Here is a 22,684-nt window from a genome sequence, read left to right as displayed (position 1 = left end):
TCTATGTGAGTATAAATGAATTTAAAAGGTTATTTTTTTTAAAATAAGGTAATTCCAAACATAATAACTCTTATGTTAGAATTTCAAATATAACTTGCCTTTTCTTGATTTTCTGGAGATTGCGACATCGTATGAAGCTGCTGGATCTCTTGCTGTACCTGTTGTATTCCGTAACTTACAGGTGGCATTGATCCTTGATACACTATCTTAGGAGGCAAGTTGTGCTGCATCGAATGCACTGGGGCTGAAGTCACTGTATTCACAGGAGGTGCACCACCCATATGGTTCGATGGGACCGAATTAGATGATGGTGAAAGGATATTATCCTCACTCGGACTGACACTATGCTGTGAAGAGACATTAGACGCATCTGGTGTCATTATGCTTTGTCCGCCCATGCTACCACTAATCGGAGAAGCAAAATCCATGGAGGATGTGCATTCCTGGTCCAGAATGCTACTTTCATCCAGTGGCGAATTAGAGTTTGTCAACGTGTTTATTGCAGATAAAATTGGTGGAACCGGTTGTGTATTTGGCACGTTACTTACACTGGAAGTATGTTGAGGTTGCTGCTGTGGTGGTGGTGGTGGTTGTGATGGCGGTTGCTGAGATTGTTGCTGTAAATGAGGATGTGGCTGCTGTTGCTGCAACTGTTGAGGTTGTAACTGAGGAGGTTGTTGCTGTAACTGAGGAGGTGGCTGTTGCTGCAAATGAGAAGTTTGATGTTTTGGAGTTTGACTGTGAGGTGCCTGTTGCTGAGGTTGTCCCACTGATACAGGCTGCCTAGGATAAGGATGCGAGAGTGTTGGTGGTACTGCTTGAGTAACATTGTGTGTCAAAGGTGAAGTTTGAGTAGTATGCAGCTGTGATGCTGAGTGAGACATAATCGGTGCTGATGGAGGATGACCCTCATTTGTTGGAGGCATATGAGACAGTTGCGACTGCTGCTGTTGTGTAGATGGCATATGATGGCTGTAATAACTTCCAGGGACTGATGAGCTACTGTGGCTGACTGTGGCACTCGATGATGGTCCTGAATTTGCTGCAGAAGCATTCGATGTAGCAGAAGGTGCAGGACCCACATGAGGCATCACCATCTGTTCCAAATGTTGTAGACTACTGGACGGAGCATTAGAGTTGCCTGGTGAGTGACCATGCCCTGGACTAGCCATGTGGGTAGTACTGGGACTTGGAAAATTTCCCTGAGATTGCGGTACTGGTGTTGTGTGATGGCTTCTGTCTGGAGTACAAGAGGAGGTGGGTGCAGATGCTTCTGCGGGAGGAGTTGCAGCCAAATGCTGAGGAGACTGAGTTAACTGTGATGGTGGATATTGTCCTCTAAATTGAGGGCTTGTTGGAGAATGAACTACAGACTGGGAGTAATGAGGCAAGTGAGGAGGAGTTGCAGTTGCTGCTTCACCAGCAACAGACCTTGGAGAGGGCTGAGCAGATGTTGAGAATGCCTGATTCGGAGAAAAAGGAGCATGGTACTGCTGAACTCGAACTGGGCTACCAGGCGGTAATCCTGCACTATGCTGCTGCTGACCTGAGTTGATTCGGGAGGAGACCGGAGAATACATCTGATGCAGCGATGGCCTCATACCCATCATTGGTTGCTGGCCAACCATATGCTGTTGTGGCTGTTGAGCCTGCGATACTGTACTAGCTGCTGAATTGGAAGGATTATAAAGAGGTCTACTGGACACAGACTGTGTCTGCGATGCATAATGTCCCTGAGGATAAGTCATTCCCTGCTCAGATTGCTGCATCGAGCTGTAGCCCTGAGACATCCCACTCTGAGAAGAAGGTCCAGCCTGGCCCATGTGTGTCCCATTTTGGTTGACGGCCGAAGAGTTCATATTATACATAGATGATTGTTGCATCTGTACTGCCTGAGATGATGGATGTTGAACAGCATACTCCTGCGATCCTACATATTGGTTTTGACTCTGAGCCGATGGTTTCTGGCTTTGCATTGCTAGTGAACTATGAGATAATGAGGCATTTCCATGAGACTGCTGCTGCTGCCCCATCATCGGCTGATGTTGAGGATAACTCTGTGTTTGGGACATGCACTGGCGAGACATCTGGGTATTGTTCATAGATCCCTGCCATAAGTCAGTATTTTGATTCACTTGTTGCATTGAATGTTGCTGGTACTGGTGATGAGGTAAAGAGACATACTGGTTAGGATACTGAGCTGGAGCTTGTGAAATCTGGCTTGGAGATGCACTTGCATGAACCATCTGTTGCCCGTAATGACCCCCAGACATACTCCTGTTCTGGTAAGCCATCTGAGGATTCACCATGTTCCGAGCAGTCTGGGGCTGCTGTTGCTGCTGCTCCGAAGAAGCTGATGCTGACATAGACTCCCCCATGTGATGAAGTCTTGGTCCTCCTGACATGTATGTTGCTCCAGCATTAGTGGGTGGCATTTGGCCGCCACCACCATAAGCGTTATATTGATGGAGTTTTTGAGGCACTTCACTTTGGGAGAAACCATGCACAGTTCCTTGGTGATATGAGCCCATGTTGGTGGGCGGCAACTGAGTACTAGTCTGTGCTGGAGACTGTTGCTGCATCGGAACCATACCTTGCATCATGGCATTTGGATTTTGGGAGGAAGCCATTGATATGTTCTGGGACATCATCCCAGATACATTCATCGGAGCACCATGCCCATAGCTCCCTGCATTCACCATATTCGGTGACTCTTCCATCAAATTGTTGCCAGCAACATTGTACATGCCGTCGCCCAACATATGATAATCTGCCATAGTCTCAATAGAGGCTATAATGCATAGTTATCAGCAAAGTGACCGAGTGCTGCAACAGATCAGACTGCTGCACATCTCGTCCACATCCTCCATACTGCAATTTCACATGGCTAGAAAGAAAAGAAAAAGACAATAAAACATCAGAAACACAAATTCTAAGTTGTTTTTTATATTTGAAGAAATAAACTGGAAATTGTTTTCAGTGATTTCAACTTTAATTCTACACAGAGTGTGTTTCAGACTAAACATGTAACTACTGAACAATTTTAGAATATTGCTGATAATACTTAATAATCCAGCTGTTTGTCCTTAAAAAAAAAAAATAAATAAATACAGTAGATTCAGGTTTATTAACGCATTTCCTGCTTTCTCATTCACATGCCAACTTTGGAGAATGAGAATTAGGGAGGCTTTCGCATGGATCCAAATTTTGTGCAAAAATAAATATAAAAAGGGTTTTTGAAAAATATAGGGATTTTTTATTAATAAAAGTAAAATTGTAAGGATTTCCCCATCCAAAAACATGATATCGTGCAAGCCCTCATCGATTAGTGCCAAGTCACCAATCATTGCTAACTAGTAGGTTAAATTACGTGTCATAACTACTCTCAAATCAAATTACATCAACAAAAAATCACTGTTGGACAAGAAATAGGACATATGGTCAAAGCACACACAAGTATAAGTCAACGCGCCAATTTTGGATGTCGAAAAGCATTGTTTAGCAAAAAGTGACATTGTTTAGTAAATTTAGTCTCTTCCCCCCCCCAAAAAATGGAATAATTTTTTATTTGACACAATGGCAACAATTTACATCAGCTCGTGAATTTATTTTGGGGATTAAAATGAAAAGGTAACTGCTTTTTTTCCTCCAGAGTAAATTGTTTGGGAATTATTTTTCACCAAAAGCACAGGTTTTTTTACAATCATGGTCGAAATTCTGGAGAAAAGGGAATTTTACAAGAGACCATGAGATGGAGTAGAAATTCGGGGGAATCAGCAGCTATGACATGGTCACAATATGCTGGTTTATTTTTAGTAAATAGCAATAAGATACTTTCTTTTCTTCATTAATAAAATAAATACCTACTAGAGAGTTCCACTTATCAATTAAAGAGTGTTCAATGAAAATTTTGTAATGCACATCAGTTTATGCTTTCAATAATGCATTTTATTAAGCTTTCATGCGCTTCGTAAACTCATATGAAAATTTTTTGTCCATGATACGCGCTAAGTTTTTCTCGGGCTAAGGAGTCATCACGAGTTGAGTTTTCAATCTATATTTTCCCAACATTAGCGGTTGAAGTTATTAATTAAATAAAACTGACTGAGCAGAATTAAAATTATTGCTAGCTTCAGTTTATTGCATCCAGCAAGAATAGTTTTGGTTTTGTTCTGTTCTTTACAAGTCAGTTTCATCTGATATTTTCTGATCTTGCTGTTTGAGAAACGTTCATAAAAGCACTCAAACTCATGCTGGCCCATTAGACTTAGACATAGGGCGTAGGTAGTCCCATAGGAACCTAAAGCGACCACGGGTCTATTTTACCAAAGACCTCACTAGAGATCTGCAGCTGAAGCAAAGAGCCGCAAAGAGCTCTCATCAAAGACTCTTACAAAATTAAGATTCCTTATAAGATAACAGTGCTCATAGGTATGACAGCCTCGGCTCGAGAGAATCTTATTCATATAACGATAGCTACAAAACAACAAATCACTACTATAAGTTGTCTTACTGCTATAAATATGCACTATTACCATAATACTGAAAATTATGCTGTCTGGGATATATTCCAATATTAGGCTACTACTATAAAATTTGACAAATTATGGATCTTCTGTGAATAGAGTAAAAAATCATCATCACTTACAAAAACAATTGTTAAAGGTTTTTTGTAATGAAATAAGAAAGCGATATAACAGTTGATTTCCAAACTTTGTGTTGCAAGACTAAGAAAATCTCGCAATATTTTGAATAAAAAATTTTATTTCAAGCGACAAAATTAAATAGGTATAAATTCAGTTTCATTAAGTGAATTTAACATGTCCTTAAAAAATACTTTACATAGATTGAATAAAATAGAATTGAAATTCTAACAAAGGTGTCTCAAGTTTTTTTTAAATCTCATTTTCTTTTCATCAAGGTAACTTCATGCCACAAAGGCTAATTAGAGCGAGACCAACACTTTTTAGCCAATTATGAATAACTTTTCTTCACATGCCATTCACTGAGATAAGCTAACTGCTAGCATTGAGACTTCCTACAATAACAACGTTGGGGGGGGGGCGGCGGCTCATCTCCAGTAACATCTTTTTTTTTCTTTCTAAAAGTGACAGCAACACCTCTGTTTTGTCTCTCTCTCTCTCTTAAGAGTTCTTTTATAAACTTGAAAATACAACCAATAACCTTATTGGTTATATCCAAAGCAAATGCAACCAATAGGTTTATTGGTTGTTTTTTCATGTGTTGTAAAAGATCTACTATCAAACTTTTACAATGCAATCCTGATCTTTCAGTAAAAGTTCCAACAGAAGGATATTAAACTCGTGAAGCTTCAGAAAATCTTGCTTTATCAAGAATTTGGTTCCGAAAGGTCACTCCAAGGAACTTGACAAAATTTTTTGTCACCTTAAGTACACAATTAGAAATTTTCAGGTTTCAATAACAATATTTTAAACATTGTGACAATCCGAGATTCCTTCAAGCCTTGTAATAAATTTTTTTGTTTAAGATTTTCAAGTACTATAATTTCCGGTAAATAAGCTGCTGGGATGTATAGCCAAGGTGAAGCAGTGGTAAAAACCGCAGAAAAGGCCATGGAAAAAACCAGCTGGAAGAAATAGATTTCTTCCACTGAATACCAAATAAATAGGATTTATAAACGAATACTTTATTTCATAGGCATGCCATCATACTTTACTGCAGGTACTAGAGGAGTTTAATAGCAGTATTTTCGAATAACAAGCCTGCTATGAATAAACTTTAAATTACTTTCATTGACAAGAAATATAGGCCTAACAGTTTTAAAATTAATTTTTCCCCATTTTATAAGTTCAGTGCAACATGGTGTAACAAAACCTTTTTCATTATAGCAGTCAGTTGGCTGTTCTAAAGTTAAGAATTCGAAAAAAATAAAAAAATATTTTTGAACTTGCAGAACTTAGTATCATTTCAACACAATCACAGCTTTTTGAAAATTTCAGATATTTAACATTTTTTCCCCACCATATTACTGGATTAAAATTACTTCAAATAGTATCCCCGAAGTAAGTTTTTGCACATGCAGTTAAAAAAAAAAACCACAAAAACACAAGTACTATATTTCGACACAGGTCCTTACATCTTTTTGCTGTTCAGAATTTAATATTTGAACCAAATATTCAGAATGGATAACGCATGCAAGTAAATGATGGAAGTGGGGAGGGGAGGAAGAGGACCTCTTTATATCTTAATATTATGACTTCAAAATGAGACATCAAGAATCATTTTGAAAAAACCCCATTCATTCGTGACAAAAATCAGAGTATTTGCTTAATCTCTCTGTAGCTGATACATTGAGTACAACAGAAATGGGGGTATAGTTGCTTCACTTAATCTTTGAACTGCTCATGCAAATTGCAATTTCTAATTATGCCTACCTCATGAAGCTAGTCACTCACAATGATTGAAAACATTATGATTAAAAAGGTATCGAAGCATTTCCACTGCTGTTACAATCTTTGTCTTTTCAACAGCTTTGGTTTTATTGTATACGGAAAGTGTCTCAACCATACACCAGTCTCATGATGATTCCTACTTCAGTTACCATGTGACATAATACTCTTGAGAGAAACTATGTCACTCTTCTCTGTTTACAAAATACAAAACACTGGAACCAATTGGAGATGAAGATGAGTTTCGGAAAGAAAATTCACATGCCTCTGTGAAGAATAAAACCTCAGACTTCTTGTAATTCAGACAAGAGCTCTACACCATTAAGCTACAGAAGATGTGATTTTTTTTTTCTGAAATTCACCTTCATCTCCGCTTGGTTTCAGTCTTTTGCTCTTTGTGTAGCCTAACACTTTTCACAGGTAATATTGCCAAGTAATTATAAAAAAATGTGATGAACATCCAAAACTAACTCGTGGAGGTAGTGATCAGACTTTTAAAGTTAACATATTTTTACCATAAAATTTTAATACAATTATTTTGTGCACAAAAATATGTATTATATTTAAAATTATATATTTTCCATAATCAGATTAATATACTCGATGTTATTAAAATAATTTGTTTTAATACGAGTGCTTTACTGGAAAATGATATATTGCACATCCTGGTCAGATATCTGTAAAAAAACTTTCCTAACAAAACTATAGAAATGCCCCATGTATCTGCATGACAGCTTGGTAGAGCTAAGTATAATTTTCATTCAAGAACTCACATATATTATGCTGGAACCCCAAAGTAAAGCATTGTGCAATAAGGTTTAAGCTGACTGGAAATTTTCTGTGTGCTAAGAATTCAGGCATGATTCTTCCTCTCTTCTCTCTACCACAATATCATATTTGATTACTGCAGGAATTATGCACAAATTTTTACAACAATTATTTACAGTACTAAGACTTCATTGTAGAACAATGTGAAACTCTGCTTTGAGATTCCAATATTTGTGTGAGTTTTTGAATGAAAATTACTTTTAGCTAGCACAAAGCTGCATTGTGTAAATTGCTGGGAATTTTTTTCCCTCCAGTTACTTTTTTGGAAGCAACTTATACATCTCAGATGAAACCCAAAAGCTGTGTTTTGCGTTGTTGTACAATAGGGTTGCGGCTGAAAATGTTCTGCAATAAAGATTTGAGCATAATTCCTTGTACTACACAGTATATTTGATTCATAACTAGTTTCAGTATTATTTGTATAAATTTTTTTAGTACTTTTATAAGATTTGATATCTTTATTTAATTTTAATTTTCCATAAAAGTTGAGAAAACATTGGGATCAGCTTTTTTTTTTTCATTAAAATTCTTTAACAAGATTGTTCTGAAATGGCAGATTTTTTCCCAATGTACTACTTCACCAAACACCAACTCTGGCCATATCGCTATATTGCAATTTACTGCCATTAGTGAGATGGGTTGGAAGTGAAGGCGCTGTCTATCGGTGGTCGCCTCGAGTTTGTTAGGGAAAATATCTTATCTATATCCTCCCTTGGGTTCAAGCCCGGGACCTTGACAACAACCTTCACGATGGTAGACAAGCATCTTACCACCATTCCACTCGGGCACTACCCAATGTACTGGCAGTCGAGTGGTTAGGGAACAAGCCTTTCAATGTGCAGGTCTGGGTTCAAATCCTGATTCAGGCATGGATGTTTACTAACACTAACAAATTCCCTGGATGAATCATGCTGATCCCTTGGGAATATGTGAGCGGATCACGTTATTTAAATATATATATAATGATAGGCAGCATCCATTACTGATGTGATATACACACAGTAATACATATGTAGCTATTATAAATAAGCTAATTATCTCATACCTGATTTAAAAATCAACAAATTTTATATGTAGGCTTATGTATATTCCACTGTTTATAAATACACACACACTGTGCATTTTTATTACCTTAAAAGGTAAAATGTTACAATAATAGTTGGAGAAAATAAAAATGAAGAGAAGTCATGAAAAATATTGTTGCAAGTAAGAGATGATCCCCAAAGCAGATTGTTTTGCATTGCTCTGCAACAAGCTCTCGTCTGACTTGAAATGTGTTCTGCAATAATAATTTCCATAAAATTCTAATTTTCTTAAAATTCTTCCAGATTGTTCTGCTATACGTCGTAGATTTCAGCATATTCTGCTTTGGGGGAAGATAAGTTGGCAAGAGGAAGTTAGCAAGCTTTAAGTGATAGTGATTACAGTCATTAGCCTATGTTGCAAGATCTGATATTAATAGTGTATTAATTGTATTATCATAGATCCTCCTATAATCTTTATTGATAACTACAGCTGATTCACACTCATGAAAACCTGTTACAAAAGCTGAAATCAAAATAAATAGTTTTTATTGAAAAAAAAACCTATCATGGATTTTTTTTATAGACAATAACATGCAATAGCCTAAATATTTTTTAAGGAATATGAATATTCAAATCAAAGTGAAGGTTAAATCAATACAAGGTCCAATCAATACATGAATTGACTGATGAAGATAAATAAATAGCTTCAGTTAACATAGGCCTATACTTAAAACAAATTTAATTCCAATCTATAATCCCGAAAGAAAGTACTGCTAAATTAAGCATTGACAAGCTATAACCCCTAACATTCCAATGAAAAAGAAGTTAAATACATTATATGTCAATTGATTTACAAAAATAAATCCATATCATCAATTAACATACATCACTCAAAATAAATTTCTTAACCTGCGAGAACATGCAAGGGGGGGGGGCAATTTACACCTGACCCGAATATATGCCACAAATTTTCTAACTTTTCCTTTTTAAAAATGGGTATGACCCAGCATAGCTGTTTCTACGGTCATCTTATAGTAGGGGGGGAACATGTACGCTGCAAAATTCTGTCATTTGTTCAGTTAGATGTAGCTACTAGGGTGTTTGGCACCCCCTTGCACATTCTGGCGTTGCTTTACTTGCATGAAAATGTCTCTCAATTGGAGTCACGATGAGATTAAAAGTTTACAAAAGTGTTTGAAGATGTTCCTAGAGGTGAAAAATGTAACTGAGTCAGATTGGTATATCTCAATGAGCTATCACATGATCTGAAAAAGATCATGCAAAGATGAGGTACATATTGTAGATGAAATGAGCGTTCCGTTCTATATTCTACTGCTAAAATTTCAAATAGATGGTCTATGATAATATTTTTTGCATTGCTCACCATCGTTGCAATCAACGCAATGGTTGTTATCAATGAAAGAACTCCCAAATGAATAAAAAAAAAAGGAAGGCTCTCTCATCATAAAGGCTCCAGCCCTTCAACTAATCAGATCCCAAACAGTAAAAGAGTCTGTACTCCAACAGAAAGAGAAATTCAGAACAAGTTTTTCAGCTGCCAAACAATTTGCAGAAAAGCTAAAGACTTCATACAAATGGTGTTATTTGTGTGAGCGAGAAAAAGACAATAAAAAATGAGCTGCTCATGTATATATAGCAAGAATATTTGTCAAGAACATAATGTCAATCTTCATGCGGGGTTGTGGAATATAATGGAAGTTTTCATATCAAATAAATGCAGGTATTTGCAACTTTTTCCATTTTAATTAAATGTTGTTTTCAAGATATACAGGTATATTTATTAAAATTTAAATTAAAAAGTGTTTCATAAGAAATTAAGTAGTGGAGTGCAAAGCACCCCCTTGTGCACTCTTGTGTACTTCCCAGTAGTGAGAGTTCTCGAGGATTAATTTGAATCTGTAAATCTTGAAACAAAATATTGTTTAATTAATCATTTAAATATTAGTGAACTATAACTTAAACTTTGTGTAATGGATATTACAATCAAAGTGAAGATAAATCTATCAGTTGACGAAGATAAAAAATCAATCAATAGCTTCAACCAATAAACACAACTCTAAACAAATTTATGGATAAACAAAACAAATTCATAATTCAAAAACAAAATGCCAAATAGTCAATCATTTAAACAATAACAAAGAAACAATACCATTTAACTATCATGACTCTAGTACTCTATCCAATATTTATGATCTATTTCAAAAACTAAGTTTTTCCTCATTTTGATTCATGGATTCATAAAAAAATACAAAATAGCAAACTTAAAGTTAGTAAAAAATAATAAAATTTATTAAACTTTCTAAAAGTATCAGTAGTGAATATATAATAAAAAAAAGTATGATACTATAACCAATTTTGATAATTACACATGTCTACTAATTGTATGACAATTACAATAACATTTATTAAATACAGATAAAAATCACTAATTTGAAAATAATTAAAAATCACCACGAGGCTTAATACAATCACAGAAAACAAAATTGTACGAATTCCTATCTGTTTTGTATAACAGCCACTTGTGCAATATGACCCACAAAGCAAAATACTGAAACTTTGTGCAAATGATATTCCAATCAATGTGAAGGTAAATCGATCAATTGATGAAGATAAAATTAACCTTCAACCAGCAAAGGCAACTCGAAACAAATTTCTTGGATAAACAAAGGAAATTTATAATTCAAAAATAAAATACCAAATAATCAAACATTTAAACACTAACAAGCTATGACCTAAACTTTATGTAAAGTAAAGGCAAATCAATCGACTGGCAAAGATAAAATAGCTTCAACCAATAAACACAACTCGAAACAAATTTCTTAATTTGAAAACACAGTACTGAATAATCAAACATTTAAACAATAACAAGGAAAGGATAGCGTTAAACTATCATGTGAATCCAGTACTCTATCCAACATTTATGACGTATTTCAATAACAAAGGCCAAGTTTTTCCTCAATTGCATTTATAAAAAAATACAAAATAAACTTAATGAAAGGTTAATGAACAAAGTTGATGAAAAAATGAAATTTAGTAAACTTACTAAAAGTATCGGTATATATAAATGAAATAGTATAAAGAATTTTGATAATTACACACATCTATTAATTATAACAATATCAATTAAGTTACCTGAAGTTTAATAAATACCAATTAAAATTACTAATTTGAAAATAAAAGTCACAAAGAGGCTTAATAAAATCACCTCAAATAAAATCGTATTCATTCGTATCTTTTTATATAACAGTCACTAGAGAAAATTTAATCACCTTCAAAACAAGACAAACATAATCCCAAAACAAAATACTGTTTAATCGATCATTTAAACATTAACGAGCTCTGACCTAAACTTTGTGTAAAGGATATTCCAATCAAAGTGAAGTAAACCAATTGATTGACGAAGATAGAATCAATAGATACAACCAGCAAAAACACAACTGGAAACAAATTTTTTGGATAAACAAAACAAATTTATAATTCGTAAACAAAATGCATAATCAAGTATTTTTTCACTAAGGAGGAAACAATAGAATTAAACTATCATGACTCCATTACTCTATCCAACATTCATGACCTATTTCAATAACAAAAACCAAGTGTTTTTCCTCATTTGGATCTATTAAAAAATATAAAATAAAGTTAAAGTTAATAAAAAAATAATAAAATTTAGTAAACTCACTTTTAAAAGTATCAGTGTATATATAATTATATAATCAATAGAATACTATAAACAATTTTTATAATTACACACATCCATTAATTAAAACAATTTCAATTAATTTATATTAAGTATAATAAATACAAATAAAAATCGCTAATTTGAAAATAAAAGTCACCAAGAGGCTTAATAAAATCACCGCAAACAAAAGCGTATCAATTCGTATCGGTTACGTAACAGCCGCTTGAGAAAAATTAAATGACCCACAAAACACAACACATAAACAAACCGGATATTATAATATACACCACAAAAATATTATTAAAGTTTTTTGAAATATATTTAATAAAAAAAAAAGGCTTACGTATATCCCTACAATAACCAACCTCAAGTCCTAATTCGTACGTCTAAATATAGAAACGCTTTTGACACCATAATTTGTAAACAAATAAGAAGTCCCAACAATCATAATATCCACACAAAAATTTCTTTACAGACAAATAATATATCCTTTCGGTTTTCCTAATCCTTTAAAAATAAAAGAAAACAGACGCGTAATCCGTAGACTCGAAGACAAAAAAAAAATGGTCAATAAGTGACACCAATAGCAAATCAATTAATACTTAACCAGATATTAGAGGGATAATTTTCTGTCTGGATGCAATATTCCTTCGATTTCTTTTGGGGGAATTATTTCGAGCTAAATAAAGAATAAAAACACTCGGGAAAAGAACTAAATAAATGTCTGGGGGCAAAAAATTATGTATGAAATCACCTGATTCACATCGGCATAGGGAATAATAACAACACACGACACAACCGCCGCTAAAGAAATTTTCGGTTTGATGGAGCTTCTTATTAACAAGACATCCTCTCAGAACAATGAACACACGGACGGACAGAACGCCATTTTCAAAGCATCGGGAACATCATTCCAACATTCGGTAGATCGCTGCTTTGGCGTCGTGCCAGGTGATCGGTTTCATCTTCCCCCCTTTTAAATCCGATATTTAGTTTTCGTATTTTTTAGAAAACAAACACACTCGATTTTTAGTGTTTATACTCAGACATTATATACAGAACTCTCATATATACCTTCACATACCCGCAGCTGTGAAACGGCATCGAAGACACATTTTTTTTTCCCCCCCGACCAACACGCGTTTCAGGCACAGGGGCACTCTTTTCTTGCTTTTTTTTATTATTATTATTATTTTTCTTCTTTATTATTATTTTCGTTTTTTTTTTTATTCTTTTTATTTTTTTATTTTTCCCTATGCACTCACTCACAGACATTAAAGCCTCAATGAGCAACCATTGGTAGGTCGGCTCTGATTGGTTTAATTCTCTGTCAATTTTGTCGCCGCAAAACGCTAAGTTTAACGCCCTATCAACCTTTCCTCCTCCTATCAGCTTTTTTGATTAGGTCTTTTAATGAAGTTAATGATTACAATATTTCGATAATTATTCAGTAAAGACATTGGAAGGATCTCCCGTCAGAGAATATCATCCAGGCATTGTTTTGCGTCAGTTCTATATTTTTCTTCTTGTGAGGAAGTCCGGACTGGCGGTGTCCATCATGTTGTGACGGACCAATAGACGCCTCAGCCAACTTTTGGAGCACCCTTTTATATTGGCGTTTTTTTTCTTCACTTTCTCAGGTGTTATTTGGTTGCCATTCCATTGACAAATGGACACAAGCTGTGCAAAAGCCACGGAAATACTAGTTTCATACTGAAATTGCGATATGCTTTTTTTTTTTTCTTGTGGGGGATGTGAGGAAATTGGTTGCGTTTATCATGTCGTGGTGGACTAAAGACAACTCAGCAAACTTTTCAAGCACCTTTCAAGTTTAGTATTTTCTTTCTTATTTCATTCGGATATTCTTTGGTTGCCATTCAATCGACAAGGGCATCTGTAAAACGGTCAGTGAAGTCTGTTGGATCTTCTCCCTCAGAACTTTATATTATTGTTTTTTTCATATGACGAAGTAGAACACTATGACACTGTGGCGGACCAATTGACACCTCAGGAAACTTTGGAGTACTTTTTTTTCTTTTTGGAGAATGGCGTTTTTTTTCTCCTATCTCTTCTTTTTTCCATATGTGATTCAGGATCCTTTGGCTGCTGACAATTGTTCGACTGACAATTGGACGTGAGCCGTGTGAAAGCGACCATAAAACGCTAGGTTTGGTATCATGATCATTCATCACAGTTGAAGGATCTTTGACCTCAGAACTTTTTATTGTTTTTTGTTTCTTGTCAGCAAATAAAAATTGTCGGAGCCCATCATATTGTGACGGACCGCTAGACGATACAGCCAGCTTTTGGAGCACCTTTTTATGGTGTGTCCTTTTTTTTCTTTACTTTTATGGTGTGTGATTCAGATATTCGGTTGCCATTCGATGAGGATGAAATTTTGCTAAACACCGTTGAAGGATCTATTTTCCGTCAGAATTTTTTTTTTTTTTTTTTTCCTTCTTGTCAGGACATCCAAACTGGAGGTGGTCTTGATATTGTGACGGACCAATATACAACTCAGTAAACTTTTTGAGCGCCTCTTCAAGTTGGTGCTTCTTTCTTTTTCAATTTGGATATTTTTTTGGTTGCTGTTTGATCAACAAAGAGATAAACGCCGTGCAAAGACAACCGTAACACCTTTAGTAAAATCTGTTAAAGGATCTCCCGCGTCAAAACTTAATATTGTTGTGCTTTGCTTGTGAAGAAGTTCCTCTGTCTGTGTCCATCATGCTGTGACGGACCAGCAAACGCTTCAGTAAACTTTTGGAGCCTAGCGTTTCTCTCTCATCTTTTTCCATGTATGATTCGAGTATCCTTTGGGTACCGTTTTTTTGACAAATGGGGCAGATGCCGTGTAAAGGCAACTACTACTGTTTAACCGTACATGCACCTCGTTCACATTCTTCAACGGAACTTCTAAGGAATCGACATATGCCGGAATGAGTGTTCTGAGTGTATGCGTGTCCCTAACGCATATACGTTGTCGAGTTTCATTTGTTTTGTGTTCGTGCTGCCATCTGTCTTCCATTTTCTGAAGTAAAGATAGAAATGCTTGGATTTCCATGTTACGTCAGTATCGTGTTGTTGGTCTGCCTGCTCTCTGCGGAGAGACTTTTTCAAGTGAGAGGCCGGCTTGCATTCACACCTCGAAGCTGGAAAACCCTAGAAAGCCAACTTCAGCCGACCACCACTGTGCCGTCAATGGGGTTCGAACCTGGATCCTCACGTGTGAAGGCAACTGTAAAATGCAACGTTTGATACCATAATCATTCAGCAAAGACTGTCTAGTACCGTTGGCGTCTGAGCTTGACTACTGAAGGATCTGCCGCGTCAGAACTTTGTATTGTTGTTTTCTTCTTGCGCTGAAATCTAAACTGTGGGCATGATGGGGCAATAGACACCTCAGCAAACTTTTGGAGAATGTTGTTTTTTGCGGTCCACGATTCTTCTTCCATATATGATTCAGGTATTATTTGGCTGCCGTTCGATTGACAAATGGACGTAAGGTGACCATATAAACGCTACGCCACACAGTGCCGTCTTAATGCATGGGCCCACCCGGTCACGTCCCGGGGGCCTCAAGAGAAGAGGGGCCTCAAAAAAATTAAATGCGGTTGAAATTTTCTAGAATTTACCAGGTAGGGCCTCAAAACATCACCTGGCCCGAGGGCCCATGATGCTCTTAAGACGGCCCTGACGCCACATACCATAACCATGCAATAATGGCTACAGCCCGGAAGTGAAATTGGTCAAAATAGGCAGGCACTAAAAATGCCTAAAATGGGCATCAAAAAAGGCGAGTAATTAAAAGCTACGGTATTAAAGGTCCAAAATCAGGCAAAAATTGACGCAACTTACTGAATTAATTAATTACTGAAATTAATCTACTGTTTCAATAATAGATAAAAATTGGCGTGGAAATAGAAAAAAGGTATAGAAAATACTTAGAAAATATATATACAAAAATAGTAAAATAGAAAGTCTGCACCGATGAAAATGGTACAAGAAATTTACAATGCGGAATAAGTTCATAATCACGAGCCAGAAGATTATCTCGAGACAAATAATAGTCGATCCGGCTTATAACGTTTTTAAAAAACCATCATGAAAATACGTTGTAAGCGGGAAAACATTTTAAACGGGAAATTTCGATGAGTAGTGGAAGTTGGGGCCACAAAAATGAGTCGTGCTAAGTGGAAAACGTGCAGTGGAAACGTTATAAGCGCGATCCACCGTGTACAGTGTTGCCAAAAGAAAATCGGTGTGAAGTCTTTTTGGGAAATCATCCAAGTAGAAATCAGTGCTTCTCGTCATTCCGAAAGTATCAGGGTTAAAGACTGGGAATATATAGTACTGTATACAGAAAATTTATGTATTGAGGTAAGCGAATGTGAAGGAATATAAAAAGAAATTAAGCCCGGTCAAACGTTTTACATTCCCTGGGCATGTCGAGCCCAGTTTCTAGTTGTTTAAATTTGTCTAGCCCTTCCCTACATTCAAAATTACACTAGAAATATATTACAATGAGCTTTAACCTTCTTAATATTATTTTAATAATTCAGGCTCATGAAGAAACATCGTATTAACCGATATTTCACTGTATCCGATTATTTTATAAATGACCACAACTTATCAAAATAATAAATTATACTGTAAATTATTGAGAAATTGATTTCTCTGATAAAAAAAAAAAGCAATGGAATGTGAAAAAATATCACCAAAATTCATACGTTTAAAATTAGAAAGTAATATTTAACGTCAAAGATAGATGACGCTAAAACACAAAACTAATTTATTTAGGCACGCCCAAAATCAAAACTTAAACTGACTCAAAATGAAAGGAAATTTATCCACTGCCCAAAATATGAAATTAAAAAATTATATTAACCGATATTTGACTGTATCAAATTTCTCTATATATATAATTGAGTTCAACTAAAATAAATTTTATCAAAATTATAACTTAAAACATAAATTTTTCCAAAAAAGACATAAACACACACATATATTTCTGTAATATTCATTGATTCAGAAATTTAAGTTTCAGGTCAACAGCAGAGGACGCTAGTAGCAAATTTTTTTCTTTTTTTTTTTGTCGTTCTTTCATCAAATTGCATAAGTTTTATACGTCGATAATATTGACATAAGATTGCTGATCGAAATAGGAATTTATGGCAGGAAAAATTCAAAAAAGGAATTTTCACAAAAAAGTTTGAAAATAGGCAAAAAAAAGGCATTTATGGCATTTTGTATTGAACTTCCGGGCTCTAGTAATGACTGTCTAGTAATGATCTTTGCCATCTATTGCTTTTTTATATATATTAATCTAGGCTGGTGATGCACATAATGTGATGGACCAATAGATTTTTCTACAAACTTTTCGAGCACCTTTATATGTAGGCAATTTTTTTTTCTTTGACTTCTTCATGTGTAATTCGGACAGGGCCATAACTGGGATTTTTGCCTCCCGGGCTGAAAATAAAACGTTATTTTGTAACACCCACAGCTTTAAAACTCGATAATTTTGTAATGTTGTTCTTTGTTTTCACCTAAAACTGCCACTCCTAAATTTTTCCGCCCGGGGCACAGTTCCCCCCAACCCCCGCCCCCCTCTAGTTACGGCCCTGGATTTAGGTATTCTCTGGTTGCCGTTTCATTGACAAATAGAATAAGTTTAACGCTAAAGTTCATGGAAAATTATTAAAGAACCTCAGCATCCAATTTTTGTGTGTATTGTGCCCCCTTCTTGTGAGGTTGTTCAGGACTGGTGGGGTCCATCATGTTGTGACGGCTAACACCACGGCAAACTTCTCTTGTGAATTGATGTTTTTTTGTTTTTCCAATCCGCTTTTGGTTACTGTTATCGATAAAAGGATATTCGATATATCCATGGTTCCACGGGGGAGGAGGGGTGGCTTACAAGGTTCCAGCCCTAGGGCTCTGGGCAATTACCATTGGTTTTTTGTTTTTTTATGCTACAGATTCACGAGAAGGGCCCGTGAAAAGACTGGCTTAGGGGCCCACAAAGATCTCAGGGTGGATATACGCTGTGCAAAGGCAACCATAAAAGATTCAGTAAAGACTATTGAAGAATCGCCCGCTTCAGAACTTTGTGCTGTTGTGTTCTTGTGAGGAAGTCTAAAATGTTGGTGTGACGGACCAAAAGACGTCTCAGCAAAATCTATTGTTTTGGCCAAAATCTGTTGTTCTTTCACTTTGGTTCCCCCCCCCCCCCCCCCCGAACGAAATTTCTGGTTACGGGACTGTAATAATATATATCTTTAGCATATATCAGCGTTTCTCAACCTTTCTGAACTCAAGGACCAGTAAGATGTCTGAAACAAATTGGCGGACCACTTGTGTCCCGTATTACAAGACATTCCTGTAATTTTGGTTGCACCGGTTTTTCTACATCTGTCTCGTTTTTCCTGTTTATCTAAATTTGTAATATTTACTAAAGTAGTGAATAAATGTCGTTTTCATAAAATATAAATTATATTATGATAATTATTGTAAAATATATAAATATGTACCTCCACATAAACGTAAAGAGTCCAACGTTTTTCCCACTATTTTTCAGCAATTTTAATAACCGAATAGTGATTATGTCTAGTTCTGGTTCGGTTTTTTGATGGCAATTTTCCATGTCTCGTATTTAACTTCTTTTTAGAGATTCCAGTTCTACTGTATTTTTCTCAATGAAATAAGGTGGTCTGTTCATCTGAATAATTTCTTCTTTTTTTTGTACACTACATTTTTTAACTGTGATTTGTGTAGCAGTCGTTTAATTCCCCACACTTCAGCAATTTCAGCAATTTGCATTTGAGGTAACAAATTGCATTTTTTGGAAAATTTTAGAGATATCCTGAATTTAAGATTGCGTTTTCCTCGATGATGTATGGTGAACCTATATACATCATTATTACTACATGCTATTTTGTTACATGTTTATGCGTTATTACACGTAACATATGAAGGTATAATTTTTATATAAATCCATATCGTTATTACTAATAGGCCTACCAACCACAATGGGTGAATAATTTATCCTTCAGTTGGAATTAAATTATTAAGTCTGCCTGCGGATCACATACGCTATCGTCGTGGACCAACTCTAGTCTACGGACTATAGGTTGATAAACGCTGGTCTATATGGCTTTGCAAAGGTGACCATAAACTGTTCGGTGAAAACTGTTGAAGAATCTCTCCCATTAGAGGTTTGTATTGTTATTTACAGGGGCGGCTCTAGCTTCTGCGACCCATGTGGACGCACCCGTGCCAAATAATAATTGCAGAAAAATTTCAAGAAAGAAATTTTGTCTGCAAAATTCAAACTATGAATGCATTGGATGGAATAATTTGCAGGTAAAGATTCAATTTTTGTTGCCTACGCCTAGTGTATACAAATTTCCAAGTTTCCGGGTCATTTTACAGTTGCGGCTTATACGCCGAAGGGCACTGGAAAGATGTCTCGCACGGGTGAGAATTGTGTCTCGAGCCGTTCCTGGTTGTTGTTTTTTTTCTTCTTGTGAGGAAGTCCCAACTGGCGGTGTCCATCAAGTCGTGACGGACAAGTAGACGCCACTCAGCAAATTATAGGAATCCTCTTTTATTTTTGCTTTCGTTTTCTTGTTTGATCCATGTCGTGTTTTCTGTGCGTATCAAACATTCTTTGGTCGTTGTTCGATCGGCAAGTGGATATAATCTGTGAAAGCAGGGCCGCCATTACTAGACGTGGCGCCTGATATGAAAATGGTAGTGTGGCCTCCCCTTCACGTAGGGCCGGAACAAGAGGGACGACGGAGAAGGGCAACTGCGCGGGTGACAGAATTTAGGGGGCGGCGGCAGTTTTGGGAGGGAACAAAACCGTTACAAAATTAACGAATTTTAAAGTTGTGGGGTTGGCAAAATAATGTTTGCCCTGGGTGGCGAAAACCCTAGTTACGACCCTGCCTTCGGACAGAGGTGCCTTAACGTTCGAGTCAACAATGTCCTGGTGGAGGGTCCCTAATCAAAGTGGGAAGGGACTCCTCAATTATTAAAAGCTTTCATGAATTCTGAAATTATTTCTTTCATAAATTCGGAAAGCATTTCTTCCATCGAAATTTTCATTGATTCTTAAATGCTTTCTTTCAACAATTCTAAATTTTCATTTATTTGGAATATATGTAAATATCTCTGTTAATTTGTACTTTAATGGTATGAATTACATACAATTGTATGTGTTCAAATTTTTGTACAAATATTTTTCGGCGTTCGTGTACATTCTGCAAATATGTAGTTTTTGCCTTTTTTGGATGTCGAGACCAACCCCTTGCAAAAAATTTATGAAATCCGGTTCAAAGTGGCTTCCAAAAATGTTTGGGTCTTGGACCCTCGTGTGTGACTTCTTAACACATGGGCCCACCCGCACACTGCCCACGGGGCGTCAAGAGAAGAAAGAGCCTCACAAAAATTAGATCTGATCAAAATTTTCGAGAGTAAGCATGTAAATTTGTATAGGCAAGCATTTTTAGCCAGAAAACTCACTTACCCCAGGGAGGAGGAGGCCCATGATGCTCTTAAGACGGCCCTGGACCCTCGAAATCGTTTATGTACCTGAGTTCGTTGGACGACTGACGAGCTTATTCTGTGTATCCCTCACCTTTTCATAAAACATTTTCATTGCTGAAGCGTAGCCACCTTGTGTTATTATAAGCAAAAGAAAATATGTCTTCAATATATTTTTTTTAAATTTCTGTTATTACGAGTGCGGGGCCAGGTGCAGCCGCACTAGTACAACACCTTCTAGAGCAAACCTTCTGCTTTAGAAGGTATTGACTAGTAGCACACCCCCTTGATGACTCTGGGCCAGCCCTGAAGATAATAACAGTGGATATTTATGATACGACAAATATTGTTCAGTTTCTCCGCAGAAATGCACAGCATGATTTTTCTCAGTTTTAGAATTTACCGCACACAATGTCATGGAATGTTCTTGTAAGACGTTGGTGAGGATGAAATAAATGTCTAGTGTGATGTCATGTTTGTTTTACTAAACCTTCTGTCCCTTTCTTGCTTTACTAAGAAACTACCCATTTTCTTTTTTTCTTTGCCTTATTCTTCCCTCGATGAGTTCCAAGTACATACGATGTATAGAAGGTTAGCACTAAGAGTCCTCAACCAATATGTATGTCACTTTTACGTTTTTACCCCCTGATCCATAGCTTTGCTCTGTCCGTTAAAGAAAAGCATAGATTCTGCATCCAGTATTTCATCGTTTGGATGCAGTTGTTGACAAAAATAAGGAGGAGGAAAAAAATTGTTGCAGGCTGTTTATGTGCCAAGAATCATTCCAAACGGAATTTTAGGGGAGAACTCTTAATTACGTGGTGACAGTTAAATGAAAGTTCAGCAGCAAGTGAAATGTTCCCTCTGGCTGAAGTCGTTTTCCTTGGATGCTGAGACACGTGTTCCTTTGAGACACGTGTTCGTAAGTCTGTGAATTCCTAGACTGACTGAGGTGGGTGGGAAAAGGGGGATCTTGGGCAGCCCAAATTTTAACCTTTCACAGGCCAACTTCAGATTCGGATTGGTTTTCATTGTTATTTCTCCCACTTCTCTTTTAGTTTAGCGGTAACAACAAAGAAATACACACACACGGAAAAAAATTTCCTGCCTATTTTCTGGACTCGCGCATGTTCATAGAAACAACATTCAAAAATAAAAAAACAAAGAAGTTATATTTCATTCTTCTCTGAAAATGAATGATTTAAAAAATTAAATTCATGGCATAAAAAGTGCTGAAATGAACGAAATGTTTCTAAATCAAGTTTGTAATCTCACACCTTCAGGAAAAAAATTATGTGCTTTCATATAAACGAAAAATATGTTATTTGCTTCAAGGATGTCCAACCTTTATGAGAATGCGGAACATTACATTGGTTTGAAAACGTGTCGCGGGCCACTCAAGTGATTTCTAAATGGGCCGCGGATCACTTACGTGATTTGCAAATGTAACCGCGTGCCGCTCAAGTGCTCTGGCATTGTGCCGCTGGTCACTCCAGTGATCTGGAACCACACCATAAGCGGAGACAGACATGAAAGACTGGGGGGGGGGGGGCACGATAATGAAAGCTGGGGGCATGATGATGATGCCAATTCATATATATGCATATTATACAGGCTCTGTCATGAACGCTGGGGGAGGGGCATTGCCCGTCATGCCCCCACCCACCCATCTCCTGGATCTTCGCCTATGAACCACGCAGCAGATGATCTGGAATTACACCATGGGCCGCTTGAGTGCTCTAGAATTGTGTCGCTGTTCAATTAAGTGATCTTTAAATATACCACGAGTCAGTTGAGTGATATGCAACTACACCACGGTTCGCTTGATTGATCGGTAAATGCTCCGTGGGTTACTTGAGCAATCTGGAACTGTGCCGCGGGATCACTCGGATGATCTGTAAATATCCCACAGGCTCCTTAAGTGATCTGAAAATGTGCCACGCGTCACTTAAGGGATCTGTGAATGCGCAGCTTAGATCTTTTTTTTAAAAACTACATTTGAGGTCGCGGGACACATCGCATGACTCCAAGGGCTACATTTGGCCCACTGGCCATGAGTCGAGCATGTATTATTCAATTAATGGAAGTGATGCTTCTGATTGGGTACATTTGCCGTTAAAAGGTTAAGAAAAGTTCACGTTAATACGTTT

At 36.6% G+C, this 22,684-nt stretch overlaps 1 protein-coding gene across 6 annotated transcripts in view; it reads right to left on the bottom strand.

Moving 5' to 3' along the window:
* Positions 1-13,149, bottom strand: part of kis (chromodomain helicase DNA binding protein kismet) — a 92,317-nt gene extending 79,168 nt beyond the window's left edge. For 5 of the 6 annotated variants that reach the window (XM_089245570.1, XM_089245598.1, XM_089245653.1 and 2 more), the window contains exons 1-2: positions 12,739-13,128; positions 99-2,887 (exon numbers count right to left, since the gene is read on the bottom strand). In XM_089245570.1, the coding sequence (XP_089101696.1) occupies positions 99-2,777 (2,679 nt within the window). In that variant the 5' untranslated portion in view covers positions 2,778-2,887; positions 12,739-13,128. Of the gene's footprint in view, positions 1-98; positions 2,888-12,738 lie in introns of all 6 variants that reach the window. The other variant, XM_089245579.1, reaches the window with a different exon arrangement.
* Between the last annotated feature and the right edge of the window lie 9,535 nt (positions 13,150-22,684).

This window comes from Pholcus phalangioides, unplaced genomic scaffold (assembly GCF_987345545.1).
Source record: "Pholcus phalangioides strain wild (caught in Gottingen) unplaced genomic scaffold, Ppha-v1.0 ptg000001l_1, whole genome shotgun sequence".
NCBI classification, from domain to species: Eukaryota; Metazoa; Arthropoda; class Arachnida; order Araneae; family Pholcidae; genus Pholcus; species Pholcus phalangioides.
Note: the sequence above shows the minus strand (reverse complement) of the source record. Positions and strands in the feature narration are given on the sequence as shown.